Source organism: Macrobrachium rosenbergii, chromosome 43, assembly GCF_040412425.1.
Source record: "Macrobrachium rosenbergii isolate ZJJX-2024 chromosome 43, ASM4041242v1, whole genome shotgun sequence".
In the NCBI taxonomy this organism is placed as follows: Eukaryota; Metazoa; Arthropoda; class Malacostraca; order Decapoda; family Palaemonidae; genus Macrobrachium; species Macrobrachium rosenbergii.
Window position 1 is genome coordinate 55,380,826 of NC_089783.1, and position 17,304 is coordinate 55,398,129.

At 40.7% G+C, this 17,304-nt stretch overlaps 1 protein-coding gene across 4 annotated transcripts in view; it reads left to right on the forward strand.

Moving 5' to 3' along the window:
* The first annotated feature begins 1,142 nt into the window (after positions 1–1,142).
* Positions 1,143–17,304, forward strand: part of RanBP3 (ran-binding protein 3) — a 189,250-nt gene continuing 173,088 nt past the window's right edge. Inside the window, exons 1-2 of one of the 4 annotated variants that reach the window (XM_067087361.1) lie at positions 1,143–1,288; positions 6,810–6,847. In XM_067087361.1, coding sequence (XP_066943462.1) covers positions 1,246–1,288; positions 6,810–6,847 — 81 coding nt within the window. In that variant the 5' untranslated portion in view covers positions 1,143–1,245. The other 3 variants (XM_067087365.1, XM_067087363.1, XM_067087364.1) reach the window with 3 other exon arrangements.

Consider the following 17,304-nt stretch of genomic DNA (forward strand, 5'->3'; position numbering starts at 1 on the left):
GTAATTTCAGTTACCAAACTATATCATCATTATTATTATTAAAGAATACTCATAGTAGCATGAGTCTTAAAATAGAGAAGCAAATCCGCAGTTATGTATATGTACGTATATTTAAAGATAAATCAGTACAGATTTATCTTTAAATATATGTACATATACATAACTGTGGATTTGCTTCGCCATTATTATTATTATTATTATTATTATTATTATTATTATTATTATTATTATTATTATTATTAAAATACTGCCAATTATTGTAGGTGACTGATGGTAGCCAAAGCCCTTTATTGTAATATATCACCAACTTCAATTTACTACTGCAAAAAAAAAGGCAATCTTCATAAATAAGAAATAACATACGATTGCCCTTCTTAAAAAAAACTGTATCTGTAACCCTACTTTTAAGCAATGTTTGTTTAAAAGTAGGAAAGTATTGCCTCCAGCCATTCGCGTCAGATAAATATTGCTGGTGTAAGATTGCTAAATCTTTATTCTTTAATTTCAATCCCCTCTTAATATCGCTTTTCTTGAGCTGTAACATAAGACTAGATCGATGTTTATGCTAATTTATACTTTATCCAGGCTAGATATTAGAAGAATTCTAATGCCCTTCCATTTAGTTTCCATACGAGAAACCGGACCGAGATGAATTGTTCTACGACCCTCAGATATTTTACTTACTGTAAAATGATAAAAATTCTTTCGTACTTTAAAACGATAAACTTTCATAGATCAGTCACTTACTCTAACCTCTGTACCCAGAGATCAGAGTATGACTGCATATTATGAACACTAAGACCCCCAAAGGCGTGCACACCAATACCATTTTTCTGTAGCGGGAAATTAATAAAATTGTTCCCTCGTGAACTTTCAAGCACAGTCGATGTATTTTTTTATGTACATAAAAAAATATCGAATGTATTTCATAACATTTCTTTGTATGCAAGTACCCTGTAGCAAGTGTCCATATTAATTACTTCTGATATGAATTTCACTTTTCCGAAGGAAAAAGGAGCCGTGCAAAATAGATAAAAAATTAAACGTTGCTCCTATTAACCTTTGTGCCGACAGACATTAAACAATGCGATTGCATAATATAAATCGTGAATAAAAATAATGACAAATCTACCAGCAGACACACGACGAAGACATATTTGAAGACCCAGAATATAACGCCCGCGATGTGATTTCAGACAAGAATCACAGAGGCTTTATTTTTCACGATCGCAAGCTTGTTTTCAAATGACGTCACATCCGTGTACAGAAATGGCGGACTCGCGACTGGGTAAGGCGATATTTTCAAGCAGTATTCTACGAGATAACCCCTGTCATTCGCTAAATACCCTCGACAACGGATTAGAATGCTCGTATGTGACGCGGTGACGCGACGGCCGACGGAAAATGAGGATTCTTTCCGCGGAAAAGAGGCTGGCTTGAGCGGGGCATCCATGTTTTGGGTTAGGCTGTCTGGAATGGTTTAGGCCTACCGGACGGGGACGGGGTTTGCGTACGTTTATTTTGACGGGTTTCTGCGCCCGATTCCTCGCCGGTTGAGTCGGGTGGACCGTCTGTGGTGTGGTTTATCCTCCGAAGGACCGACTTCCCCCGAAGTGACCGCATATGACCGCAGAATGCGTTTTGTGATCGGTGTTCGAGTTGGGTCGGTTTGGTGAGCCAGTGGGTTTTTCTCGACCCTTTTTCGTGCCCACGGGGCCGTTTTTTGGCATCCCGTGGTACCCGTGGACCCCTGCCCTTCGGAATTGTGTAATGATGATGGTGGCATTGCTGTGGAGCAGTTTCAGAACGCTTAGTTTTGCATTTTCATTCATGTTGAAATGTTTCTCAGAACTTTTATTTATTAGTTTTGCGTTTTCATTTATGGAATTGTTTTTCAGAACACGTTGTTAATTATACGTTTTCATTTATAAAAGGAAGCATTTACAGTGTGTGCATTGTAATGAAAACTCAAATTACAGTTTTTCACATGTGAAATTAAGCACTGGTCTCCATTTACAGTAAATAAATCATGTGTATTGTAATAATGAAAACTCAAATTACATTTTTTCACATATGTAATTAAGCACTGGCCTCCATTTACAGTAAATAAATCATGTGCATTGTAATCAAAACTCAAATTACACTTTTTCATGTATAAAATAAAACACTGGCCTGCATTTAATGTAAATAATTTTTCATTTTTGAAATACCATTTTGAAGATGCCCCGTGGATACCCCCTCTCAGAACTACCCATGGTACTGGTTTAGTCTTATCAAATTGAAGCCTAGCTTATCCTAGGGAGCGAGGAGACCCTAGTCGGAATATAAACCTAATTGTAAAGTTGTATAAGTTGCCAATAAGACTCCAGCCAGCCATTTTTCCGTGAAAAACCATTTTGGGTTTTTCGTGCCAAAACGGCCAGGAAATGACAGGGCGCTAAAGGAACCTAAAGATACTAGCCTAACTTAACCTATTATGGGGTGTTTACAGGTTACAATTCTGCCGTATTAGCTACGGAGGCGGGTGGGGGACCGGTATTGTCTTACCTTATAAGTCGCGATTTTATTAATTTTATATTTATCATTTGCGCATAGTGTTCATGGGGTTCAAATTAACGAGAATGAAGAGGTTCCCTTTTCAAGAGTGTAGGTTATAATTACATATTGCGTATTAGCGACTTATAAAATAATACCACCCTGATTAGGTTAGGTTTAATTTTTTTGCTTTGGGGTTAGTCAGCAACCGTCATATTTGCAGTTAACTGGTTTGTTTGGCGGTATTCACTCTGGCCTTTATTTCCAGGGGTGTCTCGTGCTAAGCAAGGCTATTCCCTCTGGTAGCGTAAGCGTAGACTAGCTCATAGCCTGACCTACGTTAATTGGGAATAGGATGACTTACTGTTGTATGGGTAGAACTTTAGAACAACTCTGCACGGACCTTGGAAATTGATTTTTCCTATCGGTATTTTGAAGTAACAGCTCCGCACGAACTGTATAGAACAGTTCCGCAAATACGAGAGACATTCGGGAGCCATATGTTCGAGAAGGGATTGGCTAGGGATATCTGTTATAAAAGGGACCGTACTAACCTAAGGTATCCTAACCTAACCTAACCTCCTAACCTAACCTAGTAGGCTGTGTTACAAGTTAACTACAGTCGACTGACAAAAAATAACAGTAAATTCATGATAAGCAACCAAAATGCTATAGAAAAAGTCAATTTCCAAGGTAATACCCCATGCGGAGTTGTACTATAGTTCTACCGTTATTTAAGGTGTGGGTTGTGATGGCCCACCAATTGTGATCACCAAGAACGGTTATGACAATGTTGCGTCACCTACCCTAATGGTAGCGTCCTATGATTAATTGTTTTCCAGATACATTAGGCCGAGTCATAGATTTATCCAACAACTTATTTTGTGTTTTATGGATGACTGAACATTATTATAGGAGCAAGCTACTTTTATCATAGCTTATAACAATAATGGGGCATCCCAGTTGGAGACTGAGATTTGTTCCTACATGATATACAAACCATTGGTCCTTTACATTAGGAATTACGGCGAAGCTGGAAACGGCTGTTAAACTCTTGGACAAGGTGGTTAGGCAGTAACTACTATCCGGTAGGTGGGAGTACCCTCCTGCCCGGATGTGAACATTCCAGTTTTGCTTTTGGCCGTCATGCATTGCAGACGTGTTTTTGGCTCTTTGCCTGACTGTCGTTAAGCTCTTTTTTCCTGGTGGGGGCTTTTTTCATCTTTTTGTGTATATATTGTGTATTTAATATTTGTTAATATACAAACCCACGATTTTTGATAGGCTTGCGTAGGCCGTCATCCGCCAGCATGTGTCTCGGGGTCGGCGGCCAGGGGCATAACAAGTTTGCTCCCCTTTTATTGGACCTCACACCCTCTGCTTGGACAAGGGTATAACTATATCCCTATTCTGACTTGTGCTCAGTGTTGCTCTTTACTGCCTCGCTGTGGACGAGTTTGCCGGGAGGAAACTTCGGAGGAAAGTTGCCGGGCATCGTTGGAAAGTTTTCGCTTACGATGGCGCCCTTCGTAGCTGCCCCTTTGTCCTTGTTTCTCTCTCCTGGTAAGCTTTCCTTCTGGCTGTCTCTCCTTTGAGAGAGATTTCTCCTTCGCCCTCTTTGCTCACGCATCAGGGGGCCTCCTTTCGCTTTGTAGGGCAGTTCCCCTCGGAGCGAGAGGAGTCTCCCGCTGCTAATCATCTTTGCTTTTTTCTTCAGGTTGACAGTGAGCATCGTAGGCGCAGCAGTAGATGGCTAGATATCTCCTTGTTGGATATCTTAAGTCTTCAGTTTCCCTGTGAAACATTGTTTGAAACAGCGGCCGAAGAAGAAAAAGGCTGCCTCTCCCTGCTCTAAGAAGTCCTGCCATGGGGCTTCTAAGGGGCTGCCTCCCTTCACGGGGAAGCAGTGGGATCTCTCGTCGACTCTTCCCTGCCTTCGGGCTCAGGAACGGAATCACTTACCCCGGGGCCTTGCATTCCAGGAGTCACTGGTGCGCAGACTTCAGTTGCGCTCCCGTCGCCATTCTAGGAGTTATGCTTCTAGACTGGTGCTGTGTCAGGTGCTCGGCTTTGTCGAGCCACACTGAGTGCTCGAGAATCTTTGGAGTCTCGTGCATCCCGAACCGACGTCGGAGAGACCTCTCACCATCTCGGTTGAGGCACAGGTGAGAGAAAGAAACAAGACATGCAAGTGTCTCGGTTCTTCCTGCCAGTACTGAATTTTGAGTGCTCGGTCAGGTCCCGTGCCAGAGTGCGTGATCAGTTCCGAAATCCGAAACAGTACTTGAAACAGTGCTTGGTCAGGTTCCCAGCCAGGTGTCTAGGTCCTGCGGGACTTCTGAGGGACTACCTCGCTTCAGAGATGCAGTGTGCTCTCTCGTTTGGCTTTTCCTGGCCCTTGGGGTTGGGAATCGATTCTCATTCCCCATTATGGTCTCGTCTCGGAGGCCTCAAGTGCACAACCTTTCGAGGCGGTGCTCTCAATTCCAGTTCTTAGAAATCTGCATCTAAGACTGATTCTGTGCCTGTCCCTCCTCGGTTTTCTTCGAAGCCGAGAGCTTACTCTCGATGATTGTTTTTACGAGATTCGGAAGTCTCGCCAAGCATTCGGATTCCTTGGGATCGCGAGTGCTCGACTAGCGAGTCATCGAGTGTCGGGGATTCTGTGGAATCTCGGGCACTCCCCAAACCAGTACTAGGGAGTTCACTCGCCGGTCTGGTTTAGGCACAGGATGAGAGAAAGTGTCGAAACATTCAGATGTTTTGACACTGCCTGCCTGCTTTGTTTTGAGTGCGCGATCAGTTCTGAAACTTGTGTCTTGGACCATTGGGTTTGAGTACTTGGGTTAGCAGACAAGAATCCTCTTTAAACCTCCTTCTCAAGGGGCTTCGGCTTTGGAGGAGATTGAAGCAAGTCTTGGGGACAGCGCTAGTTCATGGCCGAGCTTTCCCGGCTTGGTTTGGCTCGGCCCTGCTTGCTTGGCCAGTTGCCGATCGCGACTTTTGGCACATTTCAAGGGTTGCCCACCTGTCTAGAAGCATCCCTTTCTGCCATCGTAGGTATATAGAGTATATGCTACTATGCCTTTTCACAATAGTAAGGATTTTCACCTTTGATAACCTTAAACATACAAGCTGGAGTACCAACGTGGCTTGACTGACAAGGCCTGGTCTGAATTGTGAAACTTGGTAGCCTCAAGACTGTTGTTGTACCCACTCACCTAGAGTCAGCAGTTTATTAGCCCAGTGTATGGAGAAGCTCAGAGGTTTCTAATGCTTTTATGGCTCACGTCTATCCTGTTTAAATAGCTACACAAGGTAAAGTATGATCGTGGGTTTGCGTTGAAGCCAATGGTATTTTGTAGACATGAGATAAATCTTTTCATGCACAAACCCATTACACTATGAGAAATTGGCCTCACTCCCAACCCCTCCAAGTTGTAGCTGTTTCATACTATGTAGAGTGTGATCAGTTTTCACAATGAGAGATGCTGGGTGATTTGGATACATACTCAGATAAGTGAAAAAGAGGGACTTGTCTTCGGAGGTTGTGTATGGAAACGGCTCCTATTGCAGATTAGGCTGACACACAGAAATGGGTTTGTTTATGGAACTATGGATGTTATTAGGAAATTATAATTTGGTCTACAATATTATTGATTTGACCAGCACCTTATAGTATAATGTTTTTATGTTTGGGTGAAGATGCAGGGGTAGGTGTTCTGATTCAGAAGTCTAAAAAGTTAAGGCACAACATGATAGTCATATATGAACTGTATAACTGCTATCACAGGAATTAAAATTTGGTATAAAACGTAAAAAGAGGATATGGTCCAAAGGCACGTGAAACGACAGCGTGCAAGATCTTTTGCCTTTACTGTAAGGCATTCTCAGACTTGGGAATTCTTTAAAGACAAAAAGATTGTACACTCCATTGTTTTACTTTCCTTTGGCTCTATATATATATACACTGTCCATGATCTGTTTGTAGAATTTAAGGAAATGATTATTGTATTTCAATGTTTGGAATTGAAAATTTCTCCTGCAGTTTTGTTACACTTTTATTTATTCAGTATCAGTGTGCATGTTTTTAAATCAAATATGCAGTACATATTTGTTCATGTTGCTCCCCTCTGCGGTTAGAAGAATTTATATTGTAATTCTTCAGTTTTCAGGTAAATAATTTTTTAAGATGCTATATAGAGCTTATACAATGAATCTCTTGTTTTTGTTTATATTGTGCATTTTAAGCTCATAATTCTCTTTTATTACAGGGTCTAAGGAGTCAAAAATGGACCATCCCAAATCTAAAGTAAGTGCTAAGGATGTTGTCTGTCAATTTTCTAGTTAGTTTGTGTGTGTGTAAATCTCTCCTAAAAAAAAAAATGAATTTATATTACTTACGGAAATACAAACCATCACCTGTTATATAGGGGTAACCTGCAGCATTAGCTGAAGGTGGTTGTTGAACTTGGAAGTAAGGTAATTAACTAGAGGTTATGGAGTGTGAGTAGGGTAATACCCAACTCCCACCTTTGGTCACCAAGCACTTTTTCTTCAGCCGTTGTCATGTGAGGACATCTAGGTGCAACCCTGATTTTCAAGTTGCTCTTTTTGTTTATATCAGGAGCTAGTTTCATTTTTGGAAATTTGGAAGTGGGAAGGGTGTTAGCAAGTGGCCCTCTGTTATGTAGTGGTTTCCCACTGTTTAAATTGTATTTGTCTTTCAGATTTAGCAGTGTTGCTGTTGTATGGGAGAATTTACTGCTGTTGGGAAGTTTTCAGTAGAGGAAGTTGTCTTCAATCGTTTGCTTACCTCACCCTCCTCAATACCAAAGACCTCCCTGCTTCTATGAGTACACCACCTCTTAGGCAGGAGGTAGGGGATCATACACCTACTTACAGCGTCAGCTGCTATGTCTGCTGGTGCTGTAACTGCTAGGAGCTCAATGTTGTTTCCATTTGTGGTCTACCTTCCCTTGGAAGCTTCCCATTGCATCAACCACTGCAACTTTCTCAGAGGAGGAAAACAAGCCGTGGTCTCCTCCTTGTTGCCGAACTCACCCTCCTTATCTTCACTTCCCTCCTGCAGAAGAAGGGAGAATGGGAAAATCCAGAAGGCCTTTTGCAAGATGTCCCATAGGGCTTGAGAGAGCCCTCTTCTTAGTCCCTGGGGGAAATAGGGGTGGGGGGGTTAGGTCTCAAACCTTTTGGTGATCAACTAGCTTCTGGCTGTACATGAGCCTCACTTCAGTGTGCTCGCTTCCCATCTTGGCTCACCCGGACAAAAGGACTGGTCAGAAGCACACCTGGTCAAGCCAGGGTGACCTGCCGTTTCCATTCTCCCATGTTTTCTTTCGAAACACACAGGGTGGACCCCATGTAATCGTGTGCATGCTGGTCTGCAGACCACTGAGTGTAGGTAGCAGGATAGGCTTGCCCTTAAGTGCTTCTCAGAAAGTACACCTGGTTGAGTCAGGGATGTCTATTTGTTCAATCTGTGCTCAATCCCTGGATGCTGTGGGTGCCAACAGTGGGATTTTTTTTTAGACACGTCCCCTTTCAGTACACACCAGCATTGGGACCCTTCCCTTCACCTGTGGATACAATACCAGGAACAGGTATAGCAGATTTCTTTCCCAGTTTGTGAGTAGCGTGCAGTATTCCACCCATGCTTCTTGATGCATTCGCAATAGTTCCTCACCTGTGCCTCAAGACGTGTGGTTTAGTCAGTGCTGCCTCTGCCGTCTTGTCTGTGTGTATATGGTCATTGGACTTTGTGCATATAGACCGCGGATTTTCATGCAAGAGAGCTTCTTTTACAGTACCTAGGAACACTAGGAGGATCTGTTGTAATGTAATCATATTACACCTATGTCTACTGGTGGTGTACCACTAGACCTAGGGTTGTTTTTCACAGTAGCAATTGACTTGCTATCTTGGTTGGACATCCCTGGCCTATGATTTGCCCGAAGCTCATGTAGATGAGTGCCCATTGTGTGTGCCCACAGGGCTTTACTGTGTGCATACAAACTGGTTGTTTGCACTGAGGTTCTCTGTGGTTTGTCGCTTTGAGAGAGTTCCAGTGCATTATCCAGTATTTGCATGGTGCAATTTAACTCTTTCATGATACCGGCCTCGTCAGGTTTGGTCTCCGGCAGATTTGCTGCCCCACAGCCCGTACAAATTTACCTAGCACAATTTTTTTTTTTTATTGCGGTGTGCACCCTTATAATTTATGCTGCTTTAATGAATTCAGTGTCATTGTAAAGATAATGAGTTGTAATTTGTCATATTTTAGAAAAATCCCTAAAACCAAAATAAAGCATGCATTTTACAAACTGAAGCTAGCTGTAGTGGAAAATTTTTGCAAGTTTTTTTTTTTTTTTTTTTTTTTTTTTTTTTCCACCAAAAGTTGCTAAATAGAGATACCTGTTTTTTATACAGAACAAAAGTAAATTGAATTACTTTTGGTTTGGTATGTAATCCATTACTTTTTGTGTTGGGTATGAGATGACAACGTGCAATGAAACAAGTGCAAAATATACTCACAAGTATTAGTTTATTGGTAAGCCTCACCATGTAACTATTTTTCAAAAATTGCCAAAAGTAAGTAAAATGAGATATCTAATTTATATTTATACACAGAAAACACTATAGTTTGCATTTCATATGATATATACTTCATTACTTTTTGTGTTACATATGACACAGCACACCTCCCAAAAAAAGTATCGAAACAAACTCGTGTGAGCAGCCAGGGAGAACTTGTGAATAATGAGAAATTTCAAGTTACTCGCATTTAAATATTTGACAAATACACTGTACAGGTAAATTGCGATATCTAATTTTGATATTTTACATTCATATTTGTATATAATTCATTACTGTATGTGTTAGGTAAATAAAAAATAAATGAAAATAAATAAAAATAAATAAAAGTAAATAAAAAGAAATAAATAAATAAAAAAAAATAAATAAATGCTGCAATCCCCTTCCCCCCAAAAAAGTAAACAAACTTATGTGCGTGAGCTGCTATGGAGAACTTATGCTCAATGAGTGCTCAATGAGAAATTTCACAAGTTTTTGGCATTTAAAAATTTTCTGAGAATAGTAACGTATACCTGATATTTCTGTGTACAATAAGAAGGTATAATACTTTTCGTTTCCAATATACTGTAATTCATTACTGCATGTGTTAAATATGACACAGTCCTCCCCCCCAAATAAAAGTAAACAGACTTATTTGTGTGAGCACCCAGGGAGAACTTACTTGTATTATATATAAAATATCGTAAGCTATGTTCATTTAAAAATTTGCCCAGACAATAATAAATGAATACAGTATACTTATAATAAGTAATAATATTTTTGAAAATGCAAATGCATGATAGTGTTCGTAATAAAAAAAAATTCACCAAAAATAAGTATTACACACGAAAGCTCAAGAAAATAATGAAGACATACATAAATCATATAAAAATACCATATAATTCATTGTAAAATATATAAAAATGTATATAAACATACATAAGTGCCCCCCTACGTTTTTGCGGGGATAGGTTCCACACCCACCTCAGAAATGCAAAATCCCCTCTAAAAACGCTTAAATTGCTTATAACTGCCAAATACCCTGTATCCCTTAAACCAAAATGCTTATAATTGTCTATTTTAAAAGTTATTACCTAATTTAGTAGTTCAAATAAAGATATAACTTAAATTATCATACTAGAACAATTTAATATCAGTTTAAACAAAAATACACCCGAAACCATCGTCCCAAAACACCCTAAGTCATCTTAGATTACCCCTTTTACAACTAGTTAAGTATATACGCTTCAGTGATTGAACAAAAGGGATCTCCTTGCTGCTATCAACACTTTCAATTTTGGCCATAAAATTGTCACTGTTATCATCACTATCAGTGTCACTTTCAACCTCCATAGACATCACTAGCCTGTCTATCTTTCTAGGCATTAAATTATGTTTTGGAACTCAGTAAGGTCCGATAAACAGAACACGCTGGGAGGGATGAAGCCCTCGTGCTTGTTGCTCTGACTGCCCACTCTCTTTTGCCAGGCCCTTGCCCTTATAAGACAGTGCTGTAAATGCACTTTGGCATTTTCAGAACACGATGTAATACCTTTGCTATAAAAACAAAACCTGAAAAAAAAAAACAATAAAAATTACCAAGAATTAATGGGGTTATAGGCATTTAAATATGCAGCACTGATAAGCAATCCTCCTAGGTCAGGTCATGTGGTCACTCTTGTTTCTAGAAAAGAAAATTTTGGCGCATGCATAAGTCACAAGCTACACCCGCCCCATGCTAGGAGAAGCAGTATCTCTTGATGTTATACTCAAACCTCTTTTTCATGTCACACTTTTCTGACTTTTACTGAATTCCTAAAAAATGTCTTCTGCTGACACACACGTGCATTGATTGCGCACACTGAAGTAGGAAGTGCTTTCATACGCATACGTGGATTGTACACGAAAGGGTTAACATTTGCAGTGGCAGTTCAGTTTTGACTGATTATTCAGAAGTTTAAGAATTTTTTATTTTGATTTCGAGAGATGTGCCAGCTTAAAATCGTTATTCTCTGAAGTAGCATGGGTTGGTGGACCATGATATCAAGCATTTATGGTAATTCCTGTAGGTTTTTGCCATCCTTTCAGAACCCTTTCAGTGGAGTTTTCTTAGGGTCCACCCAGGAGGCAAAGCAGTTCTGACTGCTGTAGTTGAGGTTGCGCTTGATGCTTTGGATCAGGTTAACAAAATTATTTTCATATGGGTTCCCTTCCATCAAGCAATCAAGCAAACCACTTCCCTACTGTAGTGGGAGATACCCTAGCAGCATCAGTCGTGCCTCCTTTGATGACAGCAACAAGAAACATACCCTAGGTTAGTTCTCATGCTAAGGGGAAGCAAGACTCAAGCCAGTGGTAGGAAGGAACCGCAAACTTTTCCCTACTTCTACAGCTTTTGTTATCGAACACTTTTCTGTCCTACACCTCTTCATTTTTCTCCTTGAGAAAGAGGTAGAAGAAAGTTTGGAAGACCTCTCACAGGAAAAGGTTGGTGATGGGCCGCTAATTACTCTTGACAAGGGTAACATGGAGGAGATGGCGGAGAAGAGTAAGTAAAAAATCCCGAGACTCTCAAATCCACCAAACACGGGGAGGGGTTGTAGATCTCTTTTTACCAAACCTCTTGGTGCAGCAAAGACTTCAGGATATGGGGTTGGGAGGAAGGCTGCACCTTCAGACCCAGACCAGTAGCCCAGTTTTCTTCCTCAGGAAGGGAAACCTTCCCAGCCCTTTTTCCCTCCTTCTCCTGTAGAGGGATGCCTGTCTTGCTGTCAGGCTGACCTCGTCAGTGGAGGTAAGAGTGATGATGGAGAAAGGCACTAGAAATTGTAAAGGACACAGTCTCCAGGCTGTTTTTAGTAACCTCTTTTTAGTGGAGAAGGTGACTGGGAGCTGAAGACCTGTCGTCAACCTCTTATTGTTATACGATTTTTGTTGCAGACTCACTTTTAGATGGAATTACCAGTTGTAGTGTGTATTCCATAATAGAGGACGACTTTATGCTTTCGATGGGGGTTTACTTCCAAGTACCAGTCCATCAGAACTCTGAAATAACTCTGCTTTGTTTGCAATAGGATTATCTATCAATTCAAAGCTCTGTGTTTCTAACTGACAAGGGCCACACAGGTGTTTACAGGGTGTTCTCATCTTGGTTTAGGGTTGGGCCCATTTACAGGGTATACACTTGCTGTGTTATCTGGATGATTGGTTAATCTTGGCATCCTCTGAGATGCTTTTGCTCCAGAATAAAGACCTCTAACTCTATTAGTAGCCATGAGCCAATGATCACGGTAAACGGAGAAGTTGGATCTCATACCCAAGCGGCAGACTAAGTACCTGCTTGTAGACTAGGCACCAGTATGGGTCTTTCCATCAACCTCTCCTCCTTGGGAGACTTGGAAGTATTAGTGCTGACTTCTGTCCTGGCAGGAACAACCAGCTAAGCTTGGGAGGTTGTCCCCAGCCAACTGTCATCTCAGAGAAGCTCATTTTGCATGGGCAGATCCACCTACGCTTACCTCAGCAGTGACTGAAGCATAACTTTGCAGCCTCATCTGACCTCTCCTTCCAACCTTTTCCATTGAGTTGAGAAAGAGGGAGTCCTAGTTTGGTGATGGGACGATGGGAATCCCTTATTGAGAGATTTTCAGAACTCTCCTTCCAAAATGCAGCTGTTCACACATGCACATCGAAGGAGGGCTAGTAAATACACCTGAGAGGTTCATTCATTTCAGGCGTGTGGGCCCAGAACTCACCTCATCTGCATATCAACATAGATGGAAATGTAGGAAGCATTGTTAGCCCTGCAAATTTTCTATTAAAAGTTGACAGGTCACTTGGTAGTGCTGATAAGCGAAAACACATAGTGGTGTTTCAAAGCAAGAATGCAGGAATGGTTGGTTTACCATGCTGTCATGCTGTTCATCAGATACATCCCAGAAAACAGAAATTTTGGGCAGGCCAGCTCAGTCACTGAGGTTAGCTTGCAAGGACCGAGTGGTCCTTACTTCCTCGTGTGGTGGAGAGGCTGTTTGTGCTCACAGACTTTCCTCTGCTCAACCTGCTTGCTTCCAGGCTGAACAGAAAACTTTCAGTATTCTCTTCTCTTGTTCCAGCACCCCCCGGGTGGTGATGCATGCCACACCCCAATACAGTCTGGAAGTTTATGATTTTCCACCATTCACCTGTTTTATTGGGTGATCAGCGAGGCGTCAATTACCTTGGGTTTCAGGATGACCCTGATTACTTGCCATTGACCTCAAGCTGGGTGGTACCCAGATCTGCTGACTCTCCTGGCTGCAGGTCTTTTCAGGTTGAAGTATCTGTTCAGCAGGTTGTGGACATTCTTGTTCCTTGTTCACCTTCACTAAGAAAAGCTATCAGTTTCTGCCGTAGGCTTCCACTTAGCCATAAGCCAGGTTCAGACTAAAGAACTTGGATCTCTATTCTTTGGTGGAGTTATCCATGAGCATGAATTTTGAAGTCTCATCTATTCTCCCTTACGTTCGGTCTGTTGACTGGGATGTGGCCCTGTCCTTCATAGCCTAATATGGCCACCTTGCAAACCCCTGGGTGAAGCTTTGGACCAAGAGCTCACTTTCAAGGCTGTCCTTTTGCTCTCTGTGTCTTGGCGAGGTGTGTTGAGGAGTTACTTGGGCATTCTGGCTGGTTTTGGGGCGGGGAATGGGTTGCCTTCTTTCTTGTTTCAGAGTTCGTGGTTGACACTTGTAATTTATGAAATCCTGACAGGAGATTTGAGAGTTCTATCTAACCATTCCCTCCAAGGCATTCATGGTGGTTATCCAGACAAGATGCTTTTAAGCCATATGTGAGCTGTAAGATAATACCTGAAAAGGCCCCTTGTCTTTGTCCAGTTTTGATGCCTTTTCGTTAGTACAGGCAAGCATAAGTGGTATCAAGGGACATTTCTTTGCTAGCTTGTTACTCTGAGAAGACATCACTCACTGTACTATTGCAAGTGTCCATCCTAAGCCTTTTGGAAGAACTTTTTCAGTTTTCTAGGTATTGAAGGCCTTGACGTCATTCTACCTGTGGGATGTTGGCCACAAGTCTTTTGACACCTTCTTGTGCCCTGTGGTGGCTGCTCAGCAAGTTGTGTTGGCACCCACTTTGTTTTGGGCAGACAAGCATGTGGCCCAAGTACTTTCCCTCTTTCCTTTCTCCTTCCCAGAGCAGCACCTTGGCTGAAGTATAAATTGGGTTGAGTAGATATAGGTAACTACATTCAAGCACCCAATCTTAAGAGATCTGTCTTTAAGTGAGATGCCTTTCCCCCACCCTTCCCTTAAGAAGGGGGAAAGGGGGGCTGAGCAGTGGTAGCACACTGTTCTGGGTCCATCCTTTCATGTTTGCCAGAATTAGTTGCCTTCTGATTTGAGTTAGAGGTTCCTGGAGTCATTGCATCCCTTGCCTGCTATTGCAAGTGGGATTGCTGCAATTCCAGGCAAAGTCAGCTCAAATCAGTTGTCAGAGACCACCTCCCACCTTAGGAAAGTCTTTGCAAAAGATGATGGTTTGTATTTCTGTAAGAACAGATGCAGAATTTTTTAAGGAATGTGTTCTTTCATAGGTATAACGACCAGACCTTTATATCATAATCCCACCTTATCCACCTTGCTTTGTCCATGTGGCTGAAGAAAAAATTGTTTGGTGTTGTTAAGTGAGTGAGAGGTATGCCCCCCCACTCACACCACCCAAAACCACCAGTAAACTACCTTGTTATCGAGTTCAACAACCATCTTCAGCTCGTGCTGGAGGATAATACTATGTAAAAGGCTCTGGTTTGTATGCCTTGGAAAAATTTTCTTTAAGAATCTTGAAATGTGTTTGGTATATTACCCAAAATGTATGCATACCATAGATGAATTTGTCATATAGAGAAATCTCTTGTTTTCAACATTGCAGAGAACAATTAGCATCCTATGTACTGTACAGTCTTCCTTTTTGTGTATTCCTAATTTGAATTGTCTTAAATTGTTTATAGAGCTTTAGAGGAGAATTTGAGGTCAGTCTGAAGAGGTTTGACTACACACACAACTATATATGCAGTATTCATGCTATTCTGAAATTTTTTCATTTGTGAAATATTTGATTCTAGAAGACTTTTATTGTCTTTTTATGTAAAATTTTTGTGAAATAATGTATTGTATATTTAGTGTATGTACCGGATTATTTACATTGGGTGGTGTTATGATAATTATTGTTAAGATTTTTCAGACGTCTAACCTCAGTGTATCTCATTTCTATAGAGACGTTTGAGATACCGTACCGTGTTAGTGGGTGGGCATGCACATGCTTTTAAAAGCGGCAGATTTTATTGATGCTCTTTTTACGCTGGACTTTACAAATTGCAATTAGAAAAATAGAATCCTTAGGTGAATTGTGGATTTCCTTCTATTGTGGATTGGAAACAATAGCATATTATTTTGCTATCTCATCTGTTGTGGTGTGTTCTTGTGCATTGTTACTGTTGATTCATCTAAAACATTTCCCTTACTGGAGATTTGTGGTTCTTGAAAGGAATACTGTATTACAAGAGTAATGTAGTTTGTGCGGTTGAAAAAGCTTGGGGAAAAATGGTTGGATTTGATGTTTTTTCCCTCTGAATGCGTTAGGTCTTGTTCCTTGGTTGAACAGCATGAAATTCCTTGTTTCTGAGGGTAGTAGGGTATGGGGGTGTTTTGTTTCTCTTTGCTCAGATATTCTCTTCAAAGTTTGTTGTTCTTACAGCCATCCATTATGTAAGGTTTACAAAATCTCATAAGTCCAACAAGCATGAACATTTTACCAGTGAGTGATACTGTATACAGTACTAGATTGCAAGGATACCAGTAAGATTTTATCAGATGTATGGTGTGGGGTGTTACTGTTCTTTTTTTTTTTTATCGTTAATCCTGGTGATAATTTGTGGTTACTGTAGTGGGGTCTGTGATTAGATAATGACAGTTCAAAAATGTTTAGACTATTCATTGTGGATCAGTTAAAATTTGTACTGTACGATACTTACTTGTTTTCGGTGTTTGTAACATTTGTTGCATTTTATTACATTTAAAATTGCACTTAAGCGTTGTACTTTACTACAGAATGTTGATGTTATATCCAATGACGAACAGAAGATTTTTTATAGAGTTTGTTAGCAAAGTTGTGAATTAGGGATCAAAAGCAGTTTTATATAGTTCATAACTACCTTTTTTTGTCATCCAGTGTTGAGCTAAAACTTGTATCGGTTCTTAGTTCTGCACGAACAAAGTCAGCGGATAGAAGCACAGTTCTCTCTCTTTTAACCACACTTGCAGGTCAGAGGGGGTTGAGGACAACTGCAAAAGGCAGATAAGGGAACGAACCTATTCTTAGCAAATGCCCATAACCTTTATCTAATGTTTCAGTTTATGTAGTATACTTTACGCAAACTCACACCCATTCAATAAACCTTGTAGGATCCACAGAAGTAAGAGGAAAGTATAATATAATTCCTATAAACACAATTGAAAAACACCGTAAATACTGCATTATAGTGAGCATATCTTCACTTGAGACTTATGACCAATACCCAAACTAATATTTGTGATCGACCAAATAAAATATGTACTGTTTGACAAGCAAGTGATCCATCATTACTTGACATGTTTTTTACTGTTTGTATTAAATGAAATGAATATGTATTTTGTATAAGTAGCAGTGTAAAGAAACACAAAGACCAGAATAAGCACAGTGAAATTCAGCTACACAATGCTATTGCACTGTGCTAGGTTGCACTTTCCATTTTCTGTTGTAAGCATACTGTGTAAGAGGAGCCAATGTACTACTTCCAAAATTGGCTCCATGCACCTGTCTATTGAGCAAACATTGTTGCAGACTCATCTGTAGTAGTGTGCTGTATTGTGGGTACGCTTGTACATACATATGAAATACTCGGCACCAGAGGGAAGTTTAATACAATATCAGATGATCGAACAGTAGTATTCATCTCTCTCTCTCCCCCTCTCTCTTGCCCTCTCCCTCTCCCACACCTACAGACAATTGTCATGACACGACACAAATGAAATAAAGTACAGGCAGTCCTAGCTTACCGGCTGCATCGGTTAAGTGGTCCTTTTTTACGGTGTTTGACTAGTGACGTCGTTAACTGGATTTTTGGCACTGGTAAGCGGTTTATCA